Here is a 27,782-nt window from a genome sequence, read left to right as displayed (position 1 = left end):
GCATTGGATTCTTTTTTTCCCCCCCACTCATTCTTAAAAATGCGGTTACTGTTTTTCCTTTTAACAGTGGAGGATCTTCATGAAAGCTTTGCGAAATTCAATATTGAAGGTGGTATAAATAATTGGGTTGACAGCACTGTTGACATATCCAAGCCACGTAAAGGCGCTGTACATTGCTGGGGGGATGTTGCAATCGCAGTGCATGTTCAGGATGTGAGTGATGAAGAATGGGAGCCAGCAGATGATGAAAACACCTGAGGGAAAAAAAAACAGACTTTGATTGCTGAAAACGGGAAAATTTCTGAGACTGAGAACAGTAAGCCTTCTGTCTGTTTGCTATGTCTGGTTTCGTTCTGAGTGCCCAAGTAGCAAAGAACTTATTTGCTGATTTAAGTAGACTGGTTACATTAAAGAAATCTGTCCTGCAGAGGTGCCAGCTTGTTGCTGAACTACACTGCCTCTTGTGCTGTAGCACCCATGCCTTTTGGCAATGCACACGCCCTGCAGCTGGACAGTTTTGTGAGCCCCTTGTACAGCACTGTGTGCTGTTCCTGGCTGGGAGGGAGGTCGCCTTCCTCTTGAGAGCCACACAGACTCTGATGCATCCTGTGCAACTATTTCTGTGGAGGCCTAGAAAAAAAAACAAGTCTACACTGGACATTCAAAATGGATGCCCTAATTCTGGGTAGCTCTTGGCTTTCTACAGGATCACGAGACAAATCCAACGCGCACTCTCACCAAGTACGATGGCTAGCATCTGAGTGGCTTTCTTTTCCTTCTGTTGTGACAGTTTCCTCCTGTTCATAGCCTTGAGAAGAGTGGTCCTTAGCTTCCCGTTGGGCATAGACTGGATCTCAAAGACCTTGGCTGTGTGGGGGTTTTCTTTGGCATGTCCATTCTTCTCCAGTTTCCCAGGGCTGCCCAAGTGTGCCTGCAGGGTTGAGTTGGTGCCCCGATTAGAAGCAACCGGCACAACCAACTGGTGGTTGCTTGGGGCTGCTGGTTTGATGGTGGTTTTCTCAGGGGGACTGGTACTGGACACCATCTCCATTTCCATCTCTATGTGACTCTCTGCCTCCTGAACAAGAATCAAATGCCCACAACATAAAGACAGGTAAATATACAGGGAGCAGCAATGAATGTTTCTTACAGAGTGAAGCTGGATGATGCTGAAAAACAACCAACCCCTCTTCTCCCTCCCTACCTTTTCTGGTAGATGTTTGAAGAACGGGCTATAAATCATTTACACATAAGGATACATTTGGGTAGATGAGATTGACAGAACTGCAGAGAATGACTCTGACTCCTGTATTACACAAGGAGGCTGAGAAATGGGAGACGCTGTCTCCACTCCCCATGTATTTTATTTCAGAATGTAGGTAAATGAAAACAAAATCAACAAGCAAAGCCCAACATAGCCAATGCAGTCCAGGACTTAAAATAAACAATAGAGAGAAGAAAATCAAAGAGAAAAAATGTTAAAATGTCATGGCTTTTATAGCTGATCTTTAGGTGAGCTTAGTCTGGCTTTTTGAGCTCTATGATGTTAAACCCCCTGCTTCACTCTAAGGAACAGGAAGAATATTTAAATTTTTAGATTGAATGGTAACCTTTGTTCTTAGCTTATTTTCTCCCACACTGCATAAATTCATTTTGTGTCCTGAGAAGAGAAAAGGGGAAAGCTAAGCGCTCTGAAAAGCTACCACTTCTCTTTAACACTCACCACTTTGCGCTTATTAACTTGGAAACTCCCATTGGACTTCACAATAACTGTGCAGAGCTTCACGTCTTCTGGATGAGTGCATTTGTCCTAAGGGGCAAGCACCAGCTCATAGGTTACACAAGCAGATAGTAATTAGGAGGGGTAGCTGGTAAGGGAGGCAAGTGAAAATACAAACACAGGGCATGAAGCAGAAATTCATCAGTTTGACTAAGGTGCTAACAGCGATGGAAAACTACCCTAGAGAAGCAGTAGTGGAGGCAAGTATCCCTTGTGCTCTTCACCAAAGGAAGGAAGCTACAGAGATCTGTTTATGTTTTGGTCCACCCTGCCTCGCTGCTTCCTCTGCTTGCCATGGCCCTGGCCTCTGGGGCGATGTGGGCTGGAGGTAGCACTTCCAGGACTACATATCCCTGCTAGCTGCTTTGCACATGCTGCAAGAGTAGAGTTCTCACCGTCTCACACTAAGCATGCTCAGCTTGACTCCACCAGCATCATGCCTGTTGCATGCTTCAAGAGGCTGCTTGCTCTGCAGATGTGTTGTTACCAGGGATGGAGCTGGTACCCCAGCCATGCAACAACTGACTGCCACTGAAATTCTGCATCTCTGTCAGCACAGCTGACTCAGAAGGTGGCACAGCTTGTAGTCTGGGGTACCCAAACTCAGCAGAGCCAAAGGAATGCAGTCTAGGTAGTGACATGGCTCCTAACACAGGCCTGCTGAAGCATCCCTGTGAAACACCAGCCTGTGACCTGATAATCCAGCGTGTGCAGCTGGGCCTCCCAAACAGCTCACGACACAGCATTCACCTTTGTAATCCAATATTTCACATCCTCCAGACAGTCTTTTTTGGGGAGAGGAGGAAGCGCTTTGGGGATGAAGTGGGGCAGGAAAGGGAAAGGACGGCGGCAGGCGAGCGCGAGGCAGAGGGTCTGGTTACCTTCAGCGGTGCCTGCGTGTCTGAGTCCAGGCCATGGCTGCTGCGCTTGGTGTTGACACGCTTCCTCCGCTTGCGGAGCACGATGTAAATCTGCACATACACCAGCAGGGTGACGATGAAGGGGACGTAGAAGGAGACGATAGACGAATACACTACAAAGGCAGGATTGGCAATGATGCACTCATTATCATCTGGAAGACAAAAAGTTTGGGCTCATCATCCCTCAGGGCTAGCACCAGCTTCCCCCTCCTCTCTCTCTCTCTCTCTGAAGAGAGATACCCAGAGAGTGGAGGGCCCACCACATCAGCTAGAAGCAGTTCAAGGCCAGAGACCCTGAGCAAGCAGTTCAAGGCCAAGAGCCCTGGCTATTACTTGGCCAACAACTGAGAGCGTGCTGATGCCATGCTGTTTGCAATCCAGTCCTCCCATGAAACTGCAAGCTGAACTGCCATTTCCCTTCTCTCCAGTCTCGCTGAAGACATCTGCTCCATGCCTTTCCTTATCACGTTTTAATGTAACACAGATTTGGGTTTTGTAGCCGACAAACATTGTGACATTGACAAGCATCGTGTAAGCTTCGTGTCACTGCAGATCTGAGGCCTCTGCCATCCTGGTGTGGAACAACGAGAGATGAAACAGGACTAGAAGCAGCTGGCATATCCTGGACTGGTGTGGGGAGGGCATACCTGAAACAGGGATGGATGCATCCTAGGACACCTAAAACCAGACTCACGCCTTTATTCCTATCTTGTAACAGAAGACTACCTGGGGAGCCAGTAAAGCCAGGTTGATGCCAATAGCCATCTGCAGGTGGCAGAACTCACCTGCGTTGTTGAGGCCAAACAGGAGAGGGCAGGAGATGGCAAACGAAAGCACCCAGACCACAGCAATCATGACGGTGACCCTGCGCTTTGAGCTGTAGCGGGTGTTATACAGCATTGGCATCGCTACCGCTGTGTACCTGCGGAGTGAAGATACAAACCCAGGCTTTGGTTATTCTGCAAGTGCCAACAAACTTTGCAGGAAATCACAGCTGGTTACTGTGTCTGAACGCTTGGAGCAGCGTGAGAGCACAGGGTGAGTCAGGCTGCTGAATCTCCAAGATCTCCACACTCCCTGTTTTGGAGAGCACGATGCTGGGGTCTGCTCAGCATAGCTCTTTTCTTCCACTCTTTCCTTGTTTCTGCCTGCCCACTGCTCCATCACTCAAGCTTATAAACAGAAGGACTGAACTAATGGGGATACACACAGCCAGCCATTTACATCCTCAGGGGGTGTTTCTATGACTGCTTCTGACTGAATTGGGCTCAGACCTCACAGAATCACAGAACAGTAGGAATTGGAAAGGACCTTGAAAGATCATCTAGTCTAATCCCCCTGCTGGAGCAGGAACACCTAAATCACATCACACAGGAACACATCCAGGAGGGTTTTGAACGTTTTCAGAAAAGGAGGCTCCACAACCCTCCTGGCAGGCTGGTCACCCTCACCACAAAGAAGTTTGATCTCATATTTAAGCAGAACCTCCCATGTTCCAGCTTGCACCCACTGCCCCTTGTCCAATCATTGGATGTCACCAAGAAAAGCCTGGCTCCAGCCTCTTGACACTCCCCCTTTACATATTTATCAACATTAATAAGGTCACCCCTCAGTCTCCTCTTCTCCAAGAGGAAAAAACCCAGCTCCCACAGCCTTTCCTCATCACAGAGGTGCTCTTCACTGCTAAAGCTCTGCCCCACCTATGCAAGCCCAGCTGCAACCCCATCCCCCTTCAGATCTAGTTTACAGCTTTGCAAACAAGCCCTGCTAATTCCTGTCCCAGAACAGTTTTGCCCCTGGGAGATAAACCTTTCCCACATTTTACTGTCAGGCCTGGTGCCCTATAAAACCAGCCATTAGGAAAGAACCCAAGACCAGGCCTGTAGCACCTGTCACATAGCCAATCACTTGTGGACTGGATTTTTATATTCTGTCCCACATCATCACCCCAGAACAGAAGCAGGGGGGAAGAGAAAAACACTTGCACCCCAAACTCTTTCATGAACCATCCCAAAGCCTTGAGGCCTTTCCTCATTCCCCTCAGCCCACAGCTTTCTCCCCACCTGCCTGGGAGATCAGCAGCAGGCAGCAGCCTGTGGAGCATACCAGGCTGGGAAGTGTGCTGGTGATATCCATGGTCCAGGCACACTGCACACTTCCCTTCACTAAAAAAAAAAAAAACCAGCTCTCCACATGGCCCCAAAGCCCTCCCAGATGGAGCTGCCCTCCCAGGGCCTTTTGTAGGCAGAGGCCAGGGGCAAAGCCCGCCCCCCCATCAGCCTCTGGCGAGGCAGGGCCCAAACCACCTGCGGCTTGGGGCAGGGTGCTGCAGCCGGCCTCGACTACTGTACTATTTAAAGTCATTTATGCCCTCTAAATCACTCTTCCCAAAGACTTTAGCACCACTAGCTGTCACCCTTCCCGAGTCTTTGAGTCCCCCAGGCCGTGTCAAGATGGCCATGGCTTTCTGCCGCAGAGCCCTCACCTGTCAATGCTGATGGCACAGAGGTTGAGGATGCTGGCGGTGCACATCATGACATCAAGGGTCATGAAGATATCACAGTGGATGCGACTGAACCTCCACTCACCAACCACCTGCAAAGAGAGGGAACGTGGTCAAATTGCAGCTGGAATCAGGTCGCATTCGATCAGTCCCATGCTGAGCCAAGCAGGATTGTCCACTGATCCCTTTGAGGTCTTTGTTCTCTCTAGACTAAAGGTGTCTCAAATGATGGCACTGCAAGAAGGAAAATCATCCAAACCATCCTCTAAAGCGTTTCCCTGAGGTCTGGTGGGGGTTTTATCCTTCTCGGGTCCAGCCTGTTAGTCTGTGGGGCAAGCTGCAAAGCCCAAATGGCAAACACAGACTTGGCTCGTATTGCAGTGAGACATGGGAGCGCAAGTCTCCTCAAAGCCAGGGAACTATGCAGTAACTTATGTAGGTCTCTGAAGCATTACAAATAAGAATCAGAAAGGAAATACATTAATTTTATATTATATTATTTATATAAGCAACCCCAATTGTATTTGTAGTTTTTTGTTAGACACTTTTTTTTTTTATTAATTATACATAGCAAAGATCAGTAATAGAGAAGCAGAAGCTTTCCTTTGTTTCTTAGTTTTAGAAATTGGGGAAGTAATTCCTTGCATCTCATTTCTTGTGACCAAAATGAATTTAATTCATAGTGAATTTTTTTGATGTGTTACATGTTGCGATAAAGACAAATAATTTATGATAACACTTCTAGTTACCAGTAGACTTTTTCTTTTCCCTTATCTTGCTGTTGAAACCAAACTTTGAAAATAAAGTTTAATAGCAATTATTAGGACTACTGTATTTGGCATGTGATGAAAAAAGTATATTTCCCTCTAATAAAAATAGAGTCCTACTGCATTTGAAAATAGAATGAATAAGATATCTATTCTTTGGTTATTTCTGCTCTGATATACATAACCATAGGCAGCATGAAGAAGAAAGAAAGAATGACTGCATTGAAGCTTGAGTGACAGATGAACACTCAGTGATTTAAAAAGCACTTGAGACAAAGTCACATCAGTAACTTTGACTAGAATTTGCCCGAAGGCAAAGGTTTCCAGCCAGACATAAGCCTGTGCAAAATCAGTTTCCTGAACTCCCAGATCTGACTTTATGGAAGATGCTGCAAACTACAGCAGTTCTTTCTCTTAGTGCTTTCATTTATGTAAGGGAAACGTCAGAAGTTTGGAGGTAGGAAGTTTGTTTGCACCCAGAAGGATTTTTAAAAGCATTTTCTGTCTTTTGACTTTCATTTCTGCACCACCTTGTGACACAAAGCCTAAAAACCATGAAGATATTTACAGAACAAAGGGCTCTGGACAGTTTTCATTTCAGACTGCAGAGCCAGCGAGGCACCATAGTGTGCCTAACACACATCATGGCAATAGCTCCGTCTCTGCCAGCAAGTATCGTCAGGGGTTTTGTTGCTTCAAGCTACCAGTAGGCTTAGCAGAGTGTGGATATGAGCAGAGAGTGCAAAAGTCCATCAATAACAGCAGCAATCTAGAGAGCTGGATTTGTCTCACTTTGCGGATTGAGAAATCTGAGCTTCCTGGCCAATTCCGTGCACATCTGAGTGCAGAAAGAGGGGAGCATCTTACATCATTTGTGCTTTACTCTTCCACATTATATACAACATGTCTGAGAGACTCATAGCTGGCCTTCAGAGAGCCAGAGCTCCTCACAGCATGAGCCTCTGCTTAAAGTGGAGTGTTATAAGAGAGAAATACAATAGATGAGTGTAACTAATCCCAGAGGCATTAACTACAATCACAACCAGCCTGTGGTCATGTTAATACGCTTTAGCACATGCACAATGCTTTACATTTTTAAAGTGCAACACAAACAATAATTAACTAGAGTGATAATTAGTGTTGTGGCTTCTCAACAGCCCATATCATGTCAGTGGGCTTGTTTTGCTTCGCATTAATACTTAATGGACTGATTGATTGTGGCTTCCACTGCTCGCCTCTCTGTTTCATCATTTTCTCTCCTAAACAAATGCATGAATATAAATAGTAAATTGAACGGAGCTTCAGCCTTATGGTTTCTCTCTTGGTCGTGATGCATGGTGTTCCAGCTCCAGGCTGGCTGAAGAACGTGGGCTTCCCAGCAAGGGGAAAGTGTAGCTTCTCCTGCTCTTTCCTCTAGAGATGTATTTTGTTCTTTCCTGCTATTTACTGTTGCAAGGATAATTTGCTGTCGGGTAAACAGGTAGCAGTCTTGGGAGTATTTGGCTTTCACAAAACACTGTGCCACTCAAATATGGCTCTGTATGCAGAGGCATAGAGCTCTTTTGTACTGAAGCGACGTGCTAACGGCAGGAATGTGACAAGTAGCTCACTTGTGATTCTGTTTCTCATATATTGTGACATAAAAGCTCTGGATTTACATCGTACTTCTACAATTGCGTGCTCCTCTTACTACAGTAGTCCTTCAGAAAGACGTTTTTGATTACTGTTTGTTGCAGTTTTTTTAATGCGATATCCGTGATGTAGTTGCAGATTCAGTCTTATGCTTGGGAATGTATGGTTTGCCCGCGTAGTTTTGAAAACAAACTTGGGGTCCTTTCACTCCACATTTATAGGCCAGATTTTCAATGTAATTAGGTTGTAATTCAGCCCTCTGAACACCAGTGTATTTTCAAATGAATCTGTCATCTGTTAGCATGTCCATTTCCTGGCAAGATCTGATCAACTGTTAGGAAATGTAAAACACCTTTGTCTGGTGAAAATCAGGAGGCCTTGAAATAGCTGATGTCTGGGCTGCTAAACTTTCCCTCTCTCCATCCACTTGCCAGAAACGTTCAGTACTGGGAGAAACAGCTGGGTCACCTACCTCCAGATAGACCACCCACGGCATGACCAGAGTTGCTACCAAGAGATCTGCCACTGCCAAGCTCACGATCAGGTAATTCGTGGTTGTCTGAAGGGCTTTTTCCCTGGACACAGCCATACACACCAGCACGTTGCCAAACACGATAACGAAGATGAGGAGGGTGAGCAGCATGGCATAGTAGTTATACTGAGGCTTCTGGTCCGCATTGGTCTCGTTGAGCGGCTTGCTCCAGTTCCTGTCCCCGATGTCACCGTTGTACCAGGAGAGGTTTAGGGGATCCATGAAGATAAATGTGCCAGGTCCCAGCTCCACCCTGATGCAAAAAAGGTATTGAAAAGACAGTCAAATGTCAACATGTAAAATAAAGAATAAAATGGTCGTGCATGTGCTACCTGACTCCTGGGATTCCCCAGATCCTGCTCCCCCTTCCCTGAATTACGTGCAGATGGTTGGCGGGCTGGAAATGTGATGAAGAGCCAGAGGGGAGGCTGAGCTGGTGGTCAGGTACTAGGCAGGGATTCAGGAAGTTTGCTTCTACTCGCAGTTCATCCCCAGGTTTCCGTGGTGTGGGATATCAGTTGCTCTGTGCCACAGCTAATTCAGGCAGAGAGCTCGCGATCTTTGCATCAGCTCTCCTGACATTCCCTGTCTGCTAACTGCTCTATGTTAGGTGCACAAGGTTCAGAGCAGATGAGCCATGACCCAGTTGGTTTATTTTTCATGGGGCTTTGGGCTGGGTTCTGTTTTTGTTTGTTTGTTTTTCTTTTTCTTTGCTTTTCATTATGTTTTTTTCCCCCCCAGCAGGGAAATAAATAAATAAAAGAACCACGGGCTGAATTGTGATGAAGATGAGACCTGACAGAGCAGTTTGGAAGTCAGTGCTGGACCGTGCCTGCCTTCTGTGGCTCTCCTGGTGAGGCTGCAGCACAAAGGGGAGAACAGGAGGACACGCCTGGGAGCCTCCCAGAACCCAGCTTCTGCAGATCTGGCACTGGGAGGACCAGTCACTTCGGGCACCTGGGGCACCATGGCAAGTTGTCCCCTTGTTCCTGGCTGCTGGCCTCGTGCTGCACGCCCCTCCCGAGGTAACGTGTGTTTAAAAGCAAAGGGTTGCGGTCTCTACCTGAAGCAGTCATTATATCAAGAACTGGTGACGTGTCAGAGAGCACGGTTAAAGTATAAAGGCAAGAGCTGTTTAAAAGCAACTGGAGATTTTGGCTGCTTTGGATTTGGAGTTTCAGCTTTGAAAGATCTTAAACAGACCTCATTTCACTGCTCAGCACTTCCTAAAATCAAGGGTTTCATATTTCTCAAGCTGCATCTCCATAAAGACCACTGCGATGTGAAAATCTGGCCATGTTCTCAAGACATCCTAAAGCAGGCCATTTCATTTTCTTAATAAAAGACAAAGCGAATTAGATTTATAAAGCCATGCAAGTGATCAAAATAGCAAAACATTTGCAAATATCAAATTCACCTGGGAACAATGGTTTCTTTATGTTTCACTGAGCTTTTGTGTGCTTTTTTCATTCAAAGAACAATTTGTATAATAAACCCTGGAAATTTGTTGCATATGGGTCCTTAATAGCTGATAATTCAAAAAGTGTCTGTCTGACAGTGCTATCAGCGGCACTTGATAGCTCTACAAATGTCTTCTTAAAAACTGTCAAAGTGTCAGAAATTAATTAAATGTTAGCTTATGTGACTCAGAGTGAAGGGGAAAAATCAATGCTAAATGCAGCAACAATTTTTTCTTTTCTCCCATTGCCCTTTGATAATGCAAAGCTATCTACAGAAGGCAGAAACATGCATAAAATGCAGGATAGAGAAAAAAAATCAGGAATATAGAAAAGTATCTGGAAAGTATAAAAGGAGTGGAATGACTTGGTATGTGCAGGATCAGCCCCGTGGCTATTCCAGTGCCTGAGCTCTGACCGCAGTTCATTTCCAACCTGGTAACTCCACAAAATTTCAAAACCACAAGTCAGGTTCACTTCAGAACCCAGAAGAAGAAGTGATGTGAGAGGGTGTTTGCTCCCAGTGGGAGTCACAAAGAACAGCTCGGGCTCAGTTCTGGTCTGGGGAACAAAAACAGCTCAAGGTCGTGCGCATCCCTTCCCTGAGCACCCTGCCCACGTCAGTGGCTTTCGCATGAAGTTCACGGTGTATAAAGGCAGAAAGGCTTCACGCATTAAAACTACAACGCTTTCATTTACAGCATGTCTTGCAGAGGTGTTTTCAAGACCATTTTGTGCAGGCCACAGTGGCATCATATTGATGAACAGCAAGGTTGTTTTAGAGAGCCGAATAATAAGGCAACCTTGTGCCTCTCCTAATTCTGTGTGGCGGCTTTGGTCTGTTTCCGCTTTTAGCCTGGTGCAAAAAAGAGGAAAGCATGTGACTGGCTTTTGGTTGCAAACACATCTGCACCACAGAACTGTTACACCAGCCACCAGCATCCTCAACCTTTATTTTCATTTCAGGAATGAGTTGTGAAATGAGGAAGTGGAGGATCTGTGCACAGCCAGTCCCCTAGGTCCAGGTATCGGTGATTTACCTGGCAAGGCTGGGGGGATATTGAAAACCCTGGATAAACTGAGCAAAAACTTCGCTTCCCTTTTCCTCTGCAGATTCTGCAAGATTTTTTTCTTCTTTAAATAGACCCATCTATACAGCAAATTGTTTTGTCCTGTTTTGTTTCTCTTTTTCACAAGGGCTTTGTACACCAGGATTTTTAAGTTTTTGGATCTAGAGTCGTGACATATTCTCAGCAGCTGCGAATTAGGGTAACCCAATGGATGCTGCCTGACATTTCCTGATGAGAGAATTGCAACCCAACCCCTCTTTCCCTGCTGCTCAGGTGGTCAATGGAAGGCTTGGAAGGTCAATGGAAGGGACAAACCCCAGGTGTATGTCCCTGCCACCCTTCCCAAACCCGCTGTCATAAGAGGCTCTGAGCAGGTCTGCTCTGGTTTTCTGGTGTGGCTAGACAGAGAGATGAGGTCAGCAGGGAATTATTTTCCTTTTCTCCACAGTTTCACACAAACAAACAATATCACAGAAACAGAAGCAAAGGCTGGAGTTTGTGTAAGGCTCTGTGGAAGCTGCCGGTGGGGCCGTCTGACAGCGCAGCTGCTCTGCCTCCTCTGTGCTCCTGCAGGCAGCTGGTCAGCACGGGAAAAGTTGAAAGCTTATGGCTGAACATGGGAAAAACGGAAAGGTTTGGTGTTTCTGTTATATATATATGGGGAAATAAAACACAAAATTCCAAATATTTTGTTTGAAATAAGGGAACTAAAACAGCACAATTTGTGATTGTGTAATTAAAGGCTGTACCGAGTACATATCTATATGGTAGAAAACAACAGTTACAGGCACAACTCTGTTAATCTCTGTTAATTCCTAACTTGGGACAGTTTGAGTTTTCAGTCCTAAAAATAACCTTAATTTCTCCCGACTCAGACTGGCATCACTTGGCAGCGTTACAGTGGCCATCAGAGCATCTTGTGAGACTTTCAGCGCTGCGGTGCGGAGCCCTGCTTCTTCTGCTGCTGACAGTCTCACGGCAGCACTTTGCAAAGCTGACTCGAGAAAAGGGTGCTTTGTCCAGGCACCTGCATGCTCTTACAGTGGCCGAGGGAAGGGACCACAAATGCACAGGAAAGGAGGTCTCAGGGCCCTCCCTGTGTGACCTGTGGAGTGTCAGCAGCCCCAGGCAAAGCAGGGAACCTCAGGGGTCTGTCAGTGCAGTGACTCGGGACGTGGGTGGGGGTAGAGTCCTGAAACAGAACAAATTATTTGGTGAATTAACTGCAGCAAAGCCTCTTTAATTCGCACTCAGAGCCCACACAGACCGTGAGCGTGCCAGGGCTAATCCAGCTGCGGATTTGCCGAGCGGTCAAGGGCAGGACGGAGCAGCACGGTTGCAGCCTTGCACCTGATGCCGCGGCACAGCCATGAGCCAGCACCACCCGGAGCATTTCTGCTGCCTTCCCCTGCATGGGAGCTGCGTGCGGCCGGCCCTGGCTGATCCCTACCACACCAGCTTCCTCGAGAGCCCCTGGTCGGCACGGCCTGCCTGGGAGCTGTTTGCCACCCTGAGGAAATCAGCCTCTCCCCACGGGTCTGCATGCAGCTGGGTGGAGGCTGCGAGCGCAGGGATTTTCTCCCCTCTGTAGGTAACTCCCTGCTCTGTTTGGAGAGAAAACTGGAAATGGAGTTGTTTGCAATGCAGGTATTTCTCCTTGGCTCCTGGTGATTGATCACCTCATTAGATTTGTGGCAAACAGGCATCGCAACCCTGGTGCTCGTGCGGTGCTCAGCGCTAGCAGCCCTGAAGCTGTTTGCCTGTGACACCACAACCCAAGCCCTAGGAGCCTTGGTGAGGGGCTGAGCTGGTCCAGGCTGCCAAAACATGCAGCCAGCCTTTGGTTCATCCTAAAATAGCACAAAGGCTGTGCCCCAGCACAACACATCAAGGGGGACGGAGCTTCATCACCGTCCCTCCACTGCCGCCTGCCAGCACCTGCGGTGGCTGAGCTCTGCGCAGACCCACCAGCAGCACGACGACAAAACCCACCAGCAGCAGCACCCTGCTGGCAGGTGTTCCTCCTGCAGCCCCAGAGCATCCCCTGCCTCCCTTCCCAAGATTTTTCTTGCAGCCACATTGCCTGTTTCCCCCTGCAGCAGCTACCCAGAGGTGCCCAGCAGGTTACCGAGCACCTAGCCTAGGGCTGGATAGGAAAGGTGTTCAGGGACAGAATTGCTCCAAAGGCAGTTTCACAGAAATCAATGTCTAAGTGATGTTTGCACAGTACAGTGCCTCCCGGAATATTGTCATTTTCCTCTGAAATTTGGGAATCAGTGGGCCACAGGAAAGCTGTCAAACTGCCATCCTTTCTGTCCTGAAGATGCCTCTTGATGCTGTTTACTGGGTTCCACCGAGAATGCTGCTCAGGCACTGCAGTGAAGGGGAATGACATGTTATGTTGGAGGGAAGTGGTGGAAGAGCAAGAGAAAGGGAAACTGGTTTAGAAGAGACGTTTTGTCTCCCTGTTCAGAAGCACTGTGCAAGCAGTAGTCTTAGCTACCTTTGCACCTAGAGGTACAGAGATTGGAGACAAAGATTTTTTTTTGGAGCTGAAATCTAGCTCTCCAGCATCACACAGCCTTCGTATCTACCCAATACAACAGTTCTTCCCATCAGCTCCTTGCAAAAGCCTCTAGAAAGGCTTCCTTCTCTCCTGCCTTCCTCTATGGGTCCCCACTCTTCAAGTCCTTTGTTATTCAAAATACAAGTGCACGGCATTTTAACCACAGTTATTGTTCACTTCTGAGTCAGAAACCTTGCTGCGGTTCACCTGGTCTTGTGTAATATCTAATTGTGTCTTCCTACTAGGAAGCATGCGTGTGTCCCCCAGGAGCATGTTGTAAAGCACCTAACGGAGGCAGCTCCTCCTGTAAGTGCCCAGAACTAAGGGCTTGCCACTATGGGGTGTGTGGCTTGTTTTTCTCCTGCAAGATCTACTGGAAGGGAGAAATTCGGTGATGTTCTCCCCAGAGCGGGGGAACTGCACATACACCTTGCCTTAGCATCTCTTTCTGCCAACGAAATGCAGATTTTGTTTCCAAAAAGGCCATCTCTTCATTCAAGACCTGCAGCTTCTCAAAGGGGTTTACCAGAACTTACTTGGAATTTTCCAACTTTACCATTTTTATATTAAAATCAAAAATAATAATGTTAGCAAGAAAAGGTTGTGGATTTTTTTAAGTGAAGTTTTCAGAGTACATCAAGACTTCAAACCTGTTACATCTTGCATCAAAATGAAAAAATAAAACTTAAGAAACATAAAATAAGTGCCTGCTCTGAAATTTTAGTTAAATCATGCTCTTTTCCTTGAAAAGCTTTAACTCAAAACATTTTGGTTATCCGAGTTTGGAACACATTTTGTGAGCATTTCTAGGGATTTGATCCTCTATCGTGATATGGACAATCCCGAGCTGTTCCTGCCCTGGTGAGGTTCCCCAGCCTTGCAGCGTTGGCACCTCCAGGTCCCCGGCAGCCGCTAGAGCACACGCTCCTGCTGCTGGCCCTCCTGAAAGCAGGCTTGGCAGCTCACAGGCATCTCGAAGGCAGAAGGGCACTTTACATTGCAAATCAGTAGTTTTCCTTCCAAAGTGGAAGTACGTATAAATAGCTTCCTCCAGCAATAATCTCCTTCCAGAAAACCCCATCCCTCCCTTTACCCACGTAATTCGGGAGAGGTTTGGCTCCTGCCTGGCAGGCTGCTGGGGCAGAGCCATTGATTCCTGTTACTCTGGAAGAAGACGTGGGTACAGGGCAAGCTTTAATCCTCTGAGCATTTGGCAGATTAAGAATTTTGCAGGCTGGAGCTGCTCCAAACGCAGCCCACTTGAACACTTCTCAGCTCGGTGGAAAGGATGGGCAGACAAGGATTTAAATCACTTGTATGTGCTCTCGGTTCTGGACACCCAGCCAGATACTGCACAGACCTCGATTTTCAGTGTTTAAGGCTGAACAATTCCCTTCCCAAAAACAAAGACCCCTTCCAAAGTCTTCTGTCAGGCCCACCCAAAAGCTAATTGTGGAAACCACCAGATCTTGTACCGCGGGATCTAGCGAAGTCTGCGACAGCCACAGATAAGGCTGTGAATTAATAGGGTAGATATCGCACATCGCTTCGCTCCAGTGTTCTCACATGGAGATGGCTGCTGTCAGCGACAGGTCTTCTGACTAGAAAGACATCGGTTCTGATTAACTATTGCTTTACTATAGACCTAGCATCCTGTTTGGTACAGAAGACCATTTTTCCCTAATTCTTTTATACGTATACCAATGCTAAATCTCTGACTAGAGACTCTGACTAATCTAATAACCTCCCAGCCTTATGATGCTGGTGATCCTTTTAGATTTTGTTATATATTTGAGATCATCCACCAATGTCTGCAAATAACCCTTAATCATTGGTAGAGATAATTGCATTATTTCTGAGGAAATGAAAAGGATGAATCTCCTCTCTCCCATCTGCAGGAGTTATCTACAGAGGTGGTTGAAATTTGAACAAAATGTTTATTTAAGTCCTGGTTAAAATGTGGCAAATGTTGAAGGATTTTAAAAATTACTTGGTTTTGTCTGTTTAACGTTCGCTCCGCATTTTGATGCTTGGTATTTGAAGAGTATAACTTAATTTGATTGCAGAAGTAGATTGTGTTAATTCCTTGGTTGAATAAACAATTTTTCCCTGCAGTCAGGCTTGCTGTGTTTATGCAGCACCTAGCACAAGGATGTTTCAGCACCGAGGCCTTCAGCCACACTTTATTAAAAGTAAATAATAATAATTCAGATTGAGGAGATCAAATATTTGCCTTCCACTTATGCCACCTAACATTCATTTAACATCTGCTCTTTTCATTGCCACTCTTGTCACTAAGCTTGTTTGCAAAAATGTTTGCCAAAAGAAGCAAATTCCAAAGGAAAGCAGAGCCGAGCCCTTCCCTTCCCTTCCCTTCCCTTCCCTTCCCTTCCCTTCCCTTCCCTTCCCTTCCCTTCCCTTCCCTTCCCTTCCCTTCCCCTTTTTCCAAGATTTTGTGGGTGTTTGCCCTGAACTGTACGTGACTAATAGTTTCCATGAAGCCCCTTTTAATAGACTCTTTGTGCAGATTCGAGGCAGCCGTGTCAATCACACAGCAGATCCCGTGACTCCGTCTCGCTCCCCGTGCCACTTCCCTGTGTTTGTAACTTCAGGGGTACCTGAGATGAATTTCTGCCCTGTCCTTCCTGCCGAACGGCCACAAAGGGCAGCCGCAGTCAGAGCAGGGGAGGCGAGGAGCCTCTGTGTATTCCTCCTACATCCACCAGTGCTTCTCAAATTTCACATCCTAATGATCTTTAATCAGTTAATCCCTGACCCAAATCAGCTCCGCCTAAATCAGCTTAAATGCTGACTTCCAGCACCCACCTTGGTCAGCTTTGCAAGCAAAATGTAAATGGAAGCAGGACAGAGGTCCAGGCCGGGACCTGTCCTGTCACATCTCCTGCCGCAGAGCGGGCGCTCAGCCATCAGGAATGGGGCTGGATCCTCAGCAAGCTGGCATCTGCCGTCCTAGCAGTAGTGCTGGAAAGGGCAGGGAGGGACCGTGGGGGTCCTGCTCTGCACCACGGCCGTTCCACGGCAAGTGTTTGTCTGATCATCTCGATCCAGCCTTCCTGAGCATCTTGCAGATATGCAAAGCAGCACGTTCCCTTTCATACAAGCAATATATGTGCAGCTCTAATGATGCTGCGTTATCGTGTCCCCCTCCTCGTTCAGTTCAGTCGGCCCATGGAGGCAGAGATCTTTTTTGCTGCTACTTGTTGTGATACAGAAGCGCGCATTCCTAGAAGAATTATTGCTACTAGGCATGATTTCCTTCCCAGTGGGAGCTTTGTCATTATTTCAAATGGATTTGGCCCCCAGCTCACGGAGCAGAAATAGCATATGTACTTGGATCTCAAGCAGACATGTAAGGGAGTGAGAGAAAGAGCCACATGCAATATTTAAGATAAAACTTGCCTAGGAGTGCCAGGGCACTGATTGAAAAAAAAAAAAAAAGAAAAAAAAAAGGAAGAAAAAAAAGGAAGAAAGCACATAAACTGTACAGAGAGTGAGCCTGCAGAGAGTTACCAGCATCGGGCCCCCTGGCAGGACCCTCTCCCTGGTGTCCTCCCTCACCCTGCAGAGACTGGGGAGGGGAATTGCTGTGCCTGGCCGTGATGCCAAGGCAGTGACGCCTCGCTGCCACCCCTCCTGTCCCTGGGGTACCCGAGGACAGCCCCTCCTGCTGGCACACGCGGCGGGGAGGCAGGCTCCAGAGGACTCAGGCGCCTTTTCCCCCAGCCTTTTGGCTGAGCTCCTGGAGATGCGATGTGACAAGGAGTGTCATTCGTGATCAGACGGCCCCGTAAGATGCCGGTGGTGCCCCTGCCTGGCTCCCTCGCTGGGATTGTGGGAGCCAAGCGCTGCCCTGTGTCCTCCTGCAGCACCCAGCGTCCGCGGTCCCAGCCTCTCGTGGAGGCAGAGGGGCTGAAGAGAGGCCGGCCTTCATCCCACCAGTGTCTCAGGATGGGATTTCAAGCATGGCCAAAGAAATTAAATGTCTTATTGAACCCCTCACCAGCTTGATTTGAGTGGTTTTCTTCTGGTTTCCTAAATGGCAATGCTCCCCTGGCTGCATTGAGCAGGGTCAGGAGGAGGGGAGGTTTTTGTCTATGATGGGGGTGCATTTTTCTCTTATGAACCCTTTGCCTGGTGTCAAACAAGCTGTGTGAGACCACAGGGGGTTTACAGTGCGTGTTAGGTGCTTCCGTGTTTAGTGGAATTTGGTAGTGGGAGAAGAAGGCAGCCACCTCCTTGTGCCTCGTCAGAGATCTCCGAGAGCCCGTGTGGGTGACACAGGTGGCGTTGTGTTTCCCTGGTGCACGGTGCATTCATTTTCCAGGTGACCACGTGGCTGCTTCGCCTCACCCTGAGCTAAGATGGGAGAAGCAGGGGGGGTGAAGATCGTGCCTGTCCTGCTCGGTTTTGCTGGTCAGGAGGTACCAAACTGAGCTTCTCACAGAGGCCTTCATTAGCACCCCATAAGCTCATTAGCATGCTGAAGTCCAGCTGCAGCTCATGTGCTGCTCACGGCCAAGGAAACCCACCTGCTGCTGCAGCCCCTTTGCCCAGCTGGTGCCCTTGGGCTGATCCTTCAGCAGCAGAGCAGGGCTGGTGGGAGCTCTGAGACCAAATGAAGCCCCCCCTTCTGCCATGGAGCATCACCAGCAAATCCTTAGCCAGAGGAAAAAATGTTATTCAAAGCTCCAAAAGCAATTTCAAAGTCCGAGAGATGTTTGATCCCCTGAGTGATTTGAGTCATTGGGGTTTCAAACCCGCAGAAAAGAGCTACTGCAAGCAGGAGGTGGCTCCAGAGGCCAGCTCGGAGCAGCCGCAGTTGGCAGAGCTGCTTGCAGGAGCTCGGCCACACGAGTGCTGCTTTTCAACACACACTGGCTGCGGATCTCGAGGCCTCTGCTCACAGCCCACCTTGGTCAAGGCTTCTGCCTGTGCTCCTCTGGCTCCCTGCACACTGAACAGCCGCTCTGGGAGGTTTTACCTGGTGGCTTTCACGTCCTCTGTGAAACTTTCCTCCTGCTGCGAGCCATTAATGTACAAAAGGCATTAGTATACACAGCAGGCATTTTGCCCTGAAAAGTTAGTAAACTGAATCAGCAGAACAAACACCGGGAGAGGACGAGAAAGGAAACATCCTCACGGCTGCTGTTTACACTGCAGAAATGCCTCGGTCCCCAGGGACCGTCCCCAGCTTCCCTCTGTGCAAGCGAGGGAAGAGAGAGAGCTGGGGATGATTTGTGCACCGACAGCTCCTGCAGTACAATTCCCTGGGTGGGTGCAGCTGGAAAAATGCTGTGGCTGTGACCATTGTCCCAAAGCACTGCCTAGGTGCCCACCTAACACAGCAAGGACTTGGCTTAATCGGAAGCTTTTAAATCAGCCACAGCAAACAGCAGCCGTAAGGAGTCCAATTCATGCACCCAGTAAGCTGGACCTGCTCTAGTTATGATTTCCATATCCTTTGCATATTCATTTAATCCAGAACGTCATTAATGGGGCTCCAGATAGTCATGAATATTTCCACCCTACCTCGGGGGGAGCAGATACTCTTTCCGATGAAACATTACGAGGAGCCACTAATGTTTTTAATTATGGAGTGCTTGGCACAAGTAATTGTGACAGCTAAAGCAGGACTAAACCCAGTGCTATCTTCAGGGGCTGTTTTATTCATCAGCAGTATAAATAAGGGAGCAGGGACGACTAAAAGCAAAATGTGCATGGTCTGAACAAACACGCCCTGTTTGCTGAAGGTGAAACAAGCGGAGAAGTCCAAGGAAAACCTTCCAGCAGGCACCAGCCTTCCCAACAGAAGTGCCTGGTAACATTGCAAGAAGGATTGTGTTCTCTTACATGCTCATCCTGCAGACACAGTCCCCTTCATCCTCCCATCAAAGCTCAGTGTTGGCATCCCCTTCTGAAGAAATACTTTGCAATGAGATTCAAAGGAGGTTTTAATTGCTGTTTTCTACCAAACCCGTGTCTGATTCTTCTCTGCAAACTGTTGTGTAACAGTACCAAAATAACAGTGAATTTTCTCCTAGTGTTAAATATTTTCTCGTTCTGATAAACACAAGCCAGAAGAGTGGAAAGCCTCAGTCAGGAACGTGTGAATGTGACATCCCTCGCGCATGTAAACCGGCCTGCCTCTGCTGCCTCGCGGTGCTGCCGCCATCTGTGGCCTCTCTGCTGTGTTTAGCAAGGCTGAAGCAAAGAGCAAGCACCAGCACCTATTATTTGGTTCTGAACACACACACACGGGAAGGGTTGCAGGGGAAACTACTGGTTCCCCATATCCAGCAGACCAAATGCTGAGCTGGACAAATTCTAAGCCCTCTTCCCAGCTGCCATCACTGATAAGCCCTCCTTTCATTTATCTCAGAGCCCCTGGAGTGATGGATGCAAACACTTCCATTATACCCCTCCGTATATTCTACATCTCTTTTTGCCTTAGGGACCTCTGAGATATATTTGTTTTGCTGAAACTTGGTACTTGTGGCTGAAATCACATCTACAGCAAGGATGGGAATCTCATGAAATGATAAAGCTGCACCTTTCCCATTGAGCAGAGGCAACAGAGGACGTGGAGCAGCAGCGTGCCAGGGTAGCAGTCGGCACGGCCTTGGAGTGTGTGGTTCTCTCCAGGAAAAACAGAAAACAAACCAAAAAAAAATCAACCCACGTCTGTAAGTAAAACAGTTTGCAGTGTGAGCATGGATTGCTGTTGTTGTTTCTGACTTGAATTTTTCACTCAGCTGAAAATCAGACACATTTGTAGTGGTCGAGGTGCTGCCACGCCTGGCACGTGAAGGACATCTTCAGGAAAAGACCTGTGGGGTGAAATGCTGGTAGAAATGGCCACAGTGTTGGACTGTCTCCAGCACATATTTAGTCACTGCTTTTCTTTATAATTTCCTCTTAATGTTCTTTTTTTCTTTCTTTTTCTAAAATACATTTATTGTTTCTATAAACCGTCTGTTACGTGAGGTTTTGTGGGTTTGTTTCTGTGGCCTTCTGAATCAGAAATTCAGCAGTTAGCTGAATTGCGATGTGAAGTGCCAAAGGATCTTAAGTATATTATTATCCTTTTTCATCGTTTTCTGTTGCTGTTGTAATTTCCTAATTGATTCTTCTTTCACAGTAAGAAAAAAAAAATCTACAGATAAATAAAAATAACACTTGGAAGGACGGCAAAGGAAATTGCAAAGCAATAGACATCACATGTAGACAAACATCCTCCTACATAGCGAGTAATTGCACAGCGTCATCGCATGGAGTTCTCTTTTTATTAGTAAAGCATCTTTCAAAGGAAATGCATATGCCTCTATTTTAGAAAGAATATTGGGGCTTTACTGGTGGTGTGCAACAAGGGGATGGTAAAATCCTAGTGACAGAGATGATCTCTCTTTCAGGACCATTAATCTCTGTCGGAAGCTCTGAACCCAGAACTTTTGCAGCTAAACCAAATGTTAGTGAGGAAATATTACTGAATTTGTACTGGGTAAAAAAGCAAGCAAGAAAACGTGTGAGAAAAGGGATTATTTTCTGCGAAACATTGATTCAGTTCAACTTCCAATGGAAATGGCTTTGGCCATGAAGTTTTTGGCAAGCCCTGGCTGTTAAAGCTCTGCAGAAGCAGTGCTGTGGCTGGGGGCACCAAATCAGCGTTTTTCCATGAGTGCTGCCTCCCCCCAGCCAGCCTGCTGAACGAGCACTTTTCCTTTTGCACCAAGCGCAGCAACACCTCCCAGTTTACTCGAAGCTTCCTGAAACCACACCTGTGCCAGCCGAGCTCTCGGTACGCTGTGATTCCCAGCGTGCCAGTTCCGCGTGTGCCGCAGCATCCTGCAGGGCTCCAGGGCCGTACAGCTCTGGGAAACACTCGGTGTGGCCAGAGCCTGACACCTTTTGCACCTTGCACCTGTGGGGAGCTGACGTTTTTAATTAAGCCTGGGAAATACTCAGCTCGCCCAGTGCCCCATCCCATGCCTAGGAGAGCCTGTCCTGCACCTGGGCGGGCGCTGGGGGCTCGCCATTTACATGGGGAGCCCAGAGGCTGCCTGGTACCCTTGTGTGCAGCTGTAAAAGAGTAACAGTAACCCCAACGCTTCAATAACCTCCTCGTCCTTCTTTACACTGAGGTCTGGGGTCCCCAGACATGGATCGTGGCCAACGCGAGCCACGCTCTGTGAATAACAACAGCGATGTTAACTAATGACACGCAGAAATCTTTCCCAGCACGGGGATTTGGATGTTGACTTTGTGATTCCCCAGATAGTCAGATAATTAAAACCTTCCAATCATTACTGTCAGTTTGCCACTAAAAAGCACAAGTAAGGAGCTTACACACGCTCAGCCCATTCACACAGTCATGGTGTGCCGAGGTATTCCTGTACCACCACAAACACATTTTTAAAGCATCCACGGCCCCACAGAGAGTATAAATGATGCACCTACTGGGACCAGGGTGGTTCTTCTTTAATCACATATATGGCTTTTTTTTTTTTCCCAATTTTTAATTTTTTTAAATTAATAAGATCTTTATAACTGAAGCTTCTCAAGCACGATTAACCGAAATGAGTCTCTGCACGTAGATGTCTGAGGGAGAGCAGGCTGGCTGCAGGCACCCTGCTCTCTCTGATGTGGGAGAGGGTGAGATTTCCAAGCGTGGAGATAAGGCTCTACCTCAGAGGTATTCTTGCCTGGAGTGGCCACCAGAGAAAGCAGATAAAAAGGTTAGACGTCTAACTTCAGGCTTCTGCAATCCTGCAGATAATCACAATTCTCTGGATTGTTACAGAAACACGTGAAAGCTTGAAATATGCAGATAGGGAGGTAACTGGAGGTCAGCAGAGTGCCTGCACCAGACAGAACCGTAATTTGTTAAAACTCCAAATTATCAGATAAATGTAAATAGTGTTTGGGGCCGGTACTCAGCCCAATTACTTGTTCAGACAAGTAATTTGCAAGGTGTAATATATGAGGTAATGCATTTAACTTTTCCGAGACATTTTCTCAGTTCTAGCATCCCAGGGAACATGATTCAAAAACCTATGATGTTGGTGAAGAGTTCATTTTTCTATAAAGCTGCAAATTGTGCAGCGCGTCCTCAATAGTGTTGATTTTGCTGATACATCCACAGCGCTAGCAGTTGGCAACCTGAAGCAGCGAGTAAAATCAAATACATGTATTTATCAGCTAATAAGTGTGTTTTCATCTCTTGGGACATCTCAGATAGGAACAGCTGAGGCTACAGAGTCTGAGATCTGGGATAAATAATGGAACACGCACAGGAAGGGAGGTACGAATCAAAATGAATGTTAACTGCCAGGGCTGCACAGTCACAGCGGATTTCACTTACTTCAGCAGGACTGCATTGCACTCTGATTAGCCCTCCCCAGACAGCAGTGCACAGGTTGGGTGTTTATTCAGCTCCATTAGAAATTTGAAGTGTGGACGTCATTCTGATCACCCAGGCCTACCTACAGGGCTCGGCACTGTGTTCTGTGCCTGCCTGCTTTTATTGCTCCTCACAGTCTATCTCTTTTTCTCCAGTGCTACATAACACATCAGGCTGCATTTACATTTTCTGAATGGACTAATCACGGCTCTCTGCTTTGATAAAGAGTGTGCAGCCTCCCACATAACCACATGGAAACCAACAGGGAAGAGTAAACCAGAAATAAACCCGTTCTAGGGGGCTGAGAGAAAAATACCCACCAAGATAATTGGGAGGGATGTACAGCAGAGAAGCAATTGAACACATAGTCACATCTTTAAAAAAATTATAATGCTAAAAATATCCAGATGAAGGACAGCAAGAGAAAACATGATTGAGGTGGAACAATTGGTAGGGGAGTTAATACTTATTAGCAACCATTTTAGATTGAATATAGGTTGGTTTTGTAACAGCACAAGGAGTGATGCATCTGACAGGACTTAAACAATTGCCTCCCCCTTCCCCAGAGAAGCTTGTTAGCAACTCCATGGCACAAATTAATCAGTCTCATTTGTGCGCGCCTAAAGAATTAGCCAAAGCAAATGCAGTTACTAAAAGTTTTCCTTCGTAAAATACAGCGGCATTAGACCCCAAACAAATCTTTATAAATCCTTCCTCCATAAATTTCAAACTGTAATGTGATTTAAAATGTAGCCTACTGTATTTTCTGCCTGTAGCCTTAAAGGATAACAACGAGAGATCAGACAAAGTTCACCTAGCCCAGCATCTTTTCCCCAGTGCTAACCAAAAACTATTGCCTGGGCAAGAGCATAAGAATGAAGCAAGCAGACGTGTTTTTACAAACACTCTCTCATCATACAACAGTTTATATTGCAGGCATTCACTGAGCAAGGGTGCTTTCTATACAGTTATTAACCATCAGTGGATTTCCTCCGTTGGCATTGATATTGCCTAGTCTCCCCTTAAACCTTGGTCAACAGCGTTTAGGCACATTTAGCATCCTGTGGCAAGAAGCTTTACAGCTAAATTGCATGTTATGTCAACCTGCTCCCCATCCTACATCTCCTAGCTATGAAAAGTCAGCTGTGTCCGTGTGAGAGAGCCAATGCTCATTTCCAGATTTCCTAAGTGTTCAGAAGGACTTTGTGCACAGAGGGTGAAATTGAAAAAGAGTTATTATGAGATGCTTGTAAGGTTCATGAGCCAAATCCTTCTTATTCACATCCAAAGAGCTACGAACAGTTGTGCCTTTGAAGATAAGTATTTTGTTTTAAGTTCCTTGTTGTATTAGAGAATCTGTATGTAAGATTTGTCAAAAATATTCTGATTTACATAAAGAAGTATATGAGAAAAAGGGTAAATCAAGCAAAAGGTTGTCAGAGATGAGCAAGCAAATGCTTTGTAAAAAGAGAGTAGGGTTTAGAAGTGCATTCCGTGGCTTTATTCACACAGCGGAAATAAAAACATCCAAATGTTTCCAAGTAATATAAATTCTGCTCCCTTCTGGAGGAAGATTGATTTTGTAAGGTTCGTTTGGTTTTGTTTGTTTGTTTGTTTGTTTGTTTCCCATCCAACTATTCCCTGCAGTTTCAGAAGCAGCTTCAGAAGATAATTCTGTATAATACCTCAGATGCCAAGGATGAGAAAGCTTCGGGCTAAGGCAGTTCTTATCTGCTCCTTGGGGTTATCACAACCCCAGGGCGATTCGGATGTTACACAGTGTGGGCTCCGTCTACCCAGTAGGACTGAAGTGACCCATTCGGCAGCAAGGGGCTTTAAAATAAGGCAGTCCTTTTTTTTTTTTTTTCTCTTTCTTTTTTTTCTTTTTTTTTTTTTTTTTTGTTTAGTCCAGTGGTGAACACAGAGGCACCCAGGGTAATTACGCTTTCCGAGAGTAGGTTTTACCACAGAGAGCGCAATTCCCTGTGGCCTTTTGAGACACACCAAAGTATAAGCATTATAAGCTCTTTAAAGGCAAATTTAAATTCCAAAGTTTGAGAAAACAGAGAGTGGGAGGGTGAGATTTTGTTTGTTTTAATACAAAGGTGTGATTTTAGAAGAACGCACAAGAACTCGCAGCTATGTGCAGGGCCTTCCTGTTCATTGCAGCCTGTGCCAGTGCTCAGACCTTCCAACCTGACTGCAGCACGCTGCTGTTCTCTTCCAGTTGCATTTAGCAGCACGTTGATCGCTCCTGTTATGTATTGACCAGTGCCTTTGGTAACAGCAGGAACAGCCTGAGTCTGCTGCCCTGCGAGGACGTGAGGAAGAATACACCGAACCCGCAATGAAGTGCCGTTAAGGGAAATGCTGAGTGTCTTTCCCAGGCAGGTGTCTCCTACTTCAGCCAAGCTGGGAAGGATTCAAGAGCAATCTCCGTGCCTGCTGCGTGCATGCATGCAGCGCATGCAGAGCGAGTGGACGGCCAGCTGCGATCCCCTCGCGGGAGGAGCACATGCAGGAAATCGCCTTCGCTTTGCAGGTTTGCAGGGATGGAGCCTGCCCACGTCAGCAGGCTCCACGAGGATTTAGGATGGGGTGAGGATTTGGGACGGGGCTGTGCAGCACTGCCAGGATGGGCACCGGGTGACCACCTATCTAATCATAACCTAGGCTTTCATGCAGAGTATGGGAGTGACACAGAAGGAATATGCAACGTAAAAAGGAAGCTGTTTGCTTCTGGATACGGTCCATGTTCACTACAAGTTGACCTGTACTATTAACCCAGCCTCAGCTGCTTTCCAGAGGTTCATGTACTTCCCTCTAGGTCTGACACATGCACTTCTGCCTTATGAATGCCACTGTGCACCAAGCTGAAGCCGTTTTACACTCAAGCAATCCCAATATTTGTGTGCCTATGGAAGTTACATGCAAATGGAAAGCTCGGCAGGCTACACACAATGGGTTTGGGTATGCACAGCTGCATGAAGTACGTATGGGGGACTTCCCAGGATATAATAATAAGGGGAAAGGCAGTGTCCAAACTCACACCTGTATAATCTGTAGATAGATGGTTATTTACAGTTTTGCCATTTCTAATGGTAAAGTCCTCCCTTCTTTCTTCCTCTCTCCACCACGTTTGCATGCAATGCCATCCACTGTCCATGCAAGCAGCAGGTAATCACAGGCTACACAGATCAGTGGAAATACTTTCACAGCAACTCTGCCCGGAAGGATGGCACATAAAGAATAAAGGTTCTAAGGGAGCAGAATTTCTGCAGCATGGAAAAGAAGATAAATGGAGAAAAAAATACACAAAAACTACGGAGTTTGTGCTATTCACACTTCTTTGTTAGGGTTCTTTACACTCCTCTGATGGATTTAGTAATACTGTCAATAGACTTTTTTTTTCTAAATTGCTACAGAGAAACTCACGGACTTTTACTTAATTTAAGACGTGAATTCTGAACACCATTGTGTGCTTAAAGAGGAACAACTAAGCGAAACACTGAACATGTGAGAAATACAACCCATGCTATTTTGCCGTGAATTGTGTGTGCAATCTATTTGATGAGTTATATCATAATTTCATGGCTGGTTATTTATAAAACAATAAAGTTATTTTTTTCTTTTTGACTCCAAACCCTACTTGAAGAGCAGTGATTCATGCTCCACATGCTGTTAGCTCTGTGGCTCCAGGCTCTGCATGTGCGTAAGTCAGGCTGAGGAGACTTGACAATTAACATGTGAGGATGTGTGAGCTGTGTAGAAACCACCTACAGTCAACAACTTGCAACAAAAATACTTCAGTGCTGAATACAATACAGTGCTGACCCAAAACAACCTTACTGTCTGCCTGCCTGCCCCATCTCCCTGCTTTATGCCGTCTGCAAAAAGGCAGATGCAACTTGTAGCTGAAGGACAACGGAAAATATTAAGACAGAAACAGGAACAACTCGGGCTTCCTTCATGCCACAGAGGTTACTCCAAACCTCGCAGAAAATCTCTTCCCAGTATTTAGAGGAGAATTTCTGACAGCTTGCCTTTCAGGGCTTTCACTGGAAAGCGTGATTAGCACGGGTCTGCCGTCCTTCACTGGGAAGGATAGCTCCACATCAACACTGGTGCTGGGAAGCAGGGGAGGGACAGAAGCTTTGCTTTATCTATAAAAATGAGTGTGGTAAGAGTGTTTTTCCTCAAACACTGTATCTGCACACTCTCATTCTTTTGGGGAATGGACCTACACGATATTCCATCTACGCGTCCTCCTCCTACAGTTTTCCCTGTCACTTTATTTCCATTGTGTGTACGTGAGAGCAACACCGAGCACCAAACTTCTACAAACAACCCTAATTTGTTAGCATCCCTAAATGCATCTTTAGTATTTAAAGCAGTTGTTCATTGGTTTGCAGTTAGTGTTTTAGAAGAAAAAAAATAATCAGGATACTCTGTATTATTTTTTTTCATTTCAAAACTTGCTTTCACCTACTCTTTTTAAAAGAGAACAGCCTCAACAGACCAGACGGTACAATGCCAAGCGTTTTCTTTTTTGCTTGTCTTTATTTGCACTGCTAGGCAGTGGCGGTTTACAACATCTGCTGTTGTCTCTATCGCATTCCCGGCATATTCACAACGCTTGGGTTTCTGGCAGAAAAGCATCAGCACTTCTCTCTTACCTTCAAGCCATACGAATGTCTCCAGCAGCGGTGGCAGGACTTTGTGCCGAATAGATCCACAGCACCCCAACTCTCCGCCGCGGCTTTCCTCCGGCTCTCCCGGGTTTTGGGGGCAGACTTTTGGGTGTTCGCTGGCGCTCCTCCCGACCACGCTCACGCAGAGGAGCAAACCCAAAGCCACCCCAAGCTGCTCTGGCAGCTGCTGGAACTTGCGGAGCGGTTTCGGAGCGGTTTTTTTTTTTTTCCTGCCGAAATCCCCCGGCCCTTTCCCCCGGCTCAGCGCTGGGTGGAGAAGCGGCGGCTCCGGCCCCGTTTCGCGGAGCCTGGGCTGGGCTCGCCCCTCCTCGCACGCCTCGATCCCAGCGCCCTGCTCCCCCCGAGACCCCCGGGGCTGCCCCCGGGCTGCGGGGACCCGCGGCGCTTCCCTTGGCCCCGGGGGGGGGGGACGGGGACGGCGACGG

The 27,782-nt window shown here is 46.9% G+C and overlaps 1 protein-coding gene across 2 annotated transcripts; it reads right to left on the bottom strand.

The window, feature by feature from the left end:
- Positions 1 to 23: 23 nt before the first annotated feature.
- DRD2 (dopamine receptor D2) lies at positions 24 to 27,553 on the bottom strand. 2 transcript variants are annotated; one of them, XM_013187290.3, is made up of 8 exons: positions 27,322 to 27,553; positions 8,075 to 8,387; positions 5,186 to 5,295; positions 3,486 to 3,622; positions 2,662 to 2,852; positions 1,724 to 1,810; positions 739 to 931; positions 24 to 254 (listed from the first exon to the last, which is right to left on the bottom strand). In XM_013187290.3, the coding sequence occupies exons 2-8, from the start codon at positions 8,354 to 8,356 to the stop codon at positions 61 to 63; spliced, it is 1,194 nt and encodes a 397-aa protein (XP_013042744.1). In that variant the 5' UTR covers positions 8,357 to 8,387; positions 27,322 to 27,553; the 3' UTR covers positions 24 to 60. The 2 variants fall into 2 exon arrangements, with proteins under 2 accessions (XP_013042744.1, XP_013042743.1); XM_013187289.3 differs by having other exon boundaries at positions 739 to 1,078; positions 27,322 to 27,551.
- Between the last annotated feature and the right edge of the window lie 229 nt (positions 27,554 to 27,782).

The sequence above is a fragment of the Anser cygnoides genome, chromosome 21 (assembly GCF_040182565.1).
Source record: "Anser cygnoides isolate HZ-2024a breed goose chromosome 21, Taihu_goose_T2T_genome, whole genome shotgun sequence".
In the NCBI taxonomy this organism is placed as follows: Eukaryota; Metazoa; Chordata; class Aves; order Anseriformes; family Anatidae; genus Anser; species Anser cygnoides.
The sequence above is the reverse complement of the archived record's forward strand: the minus strand, read 5'-3'. Positions and strand labels throughout refer to the sequence as shown.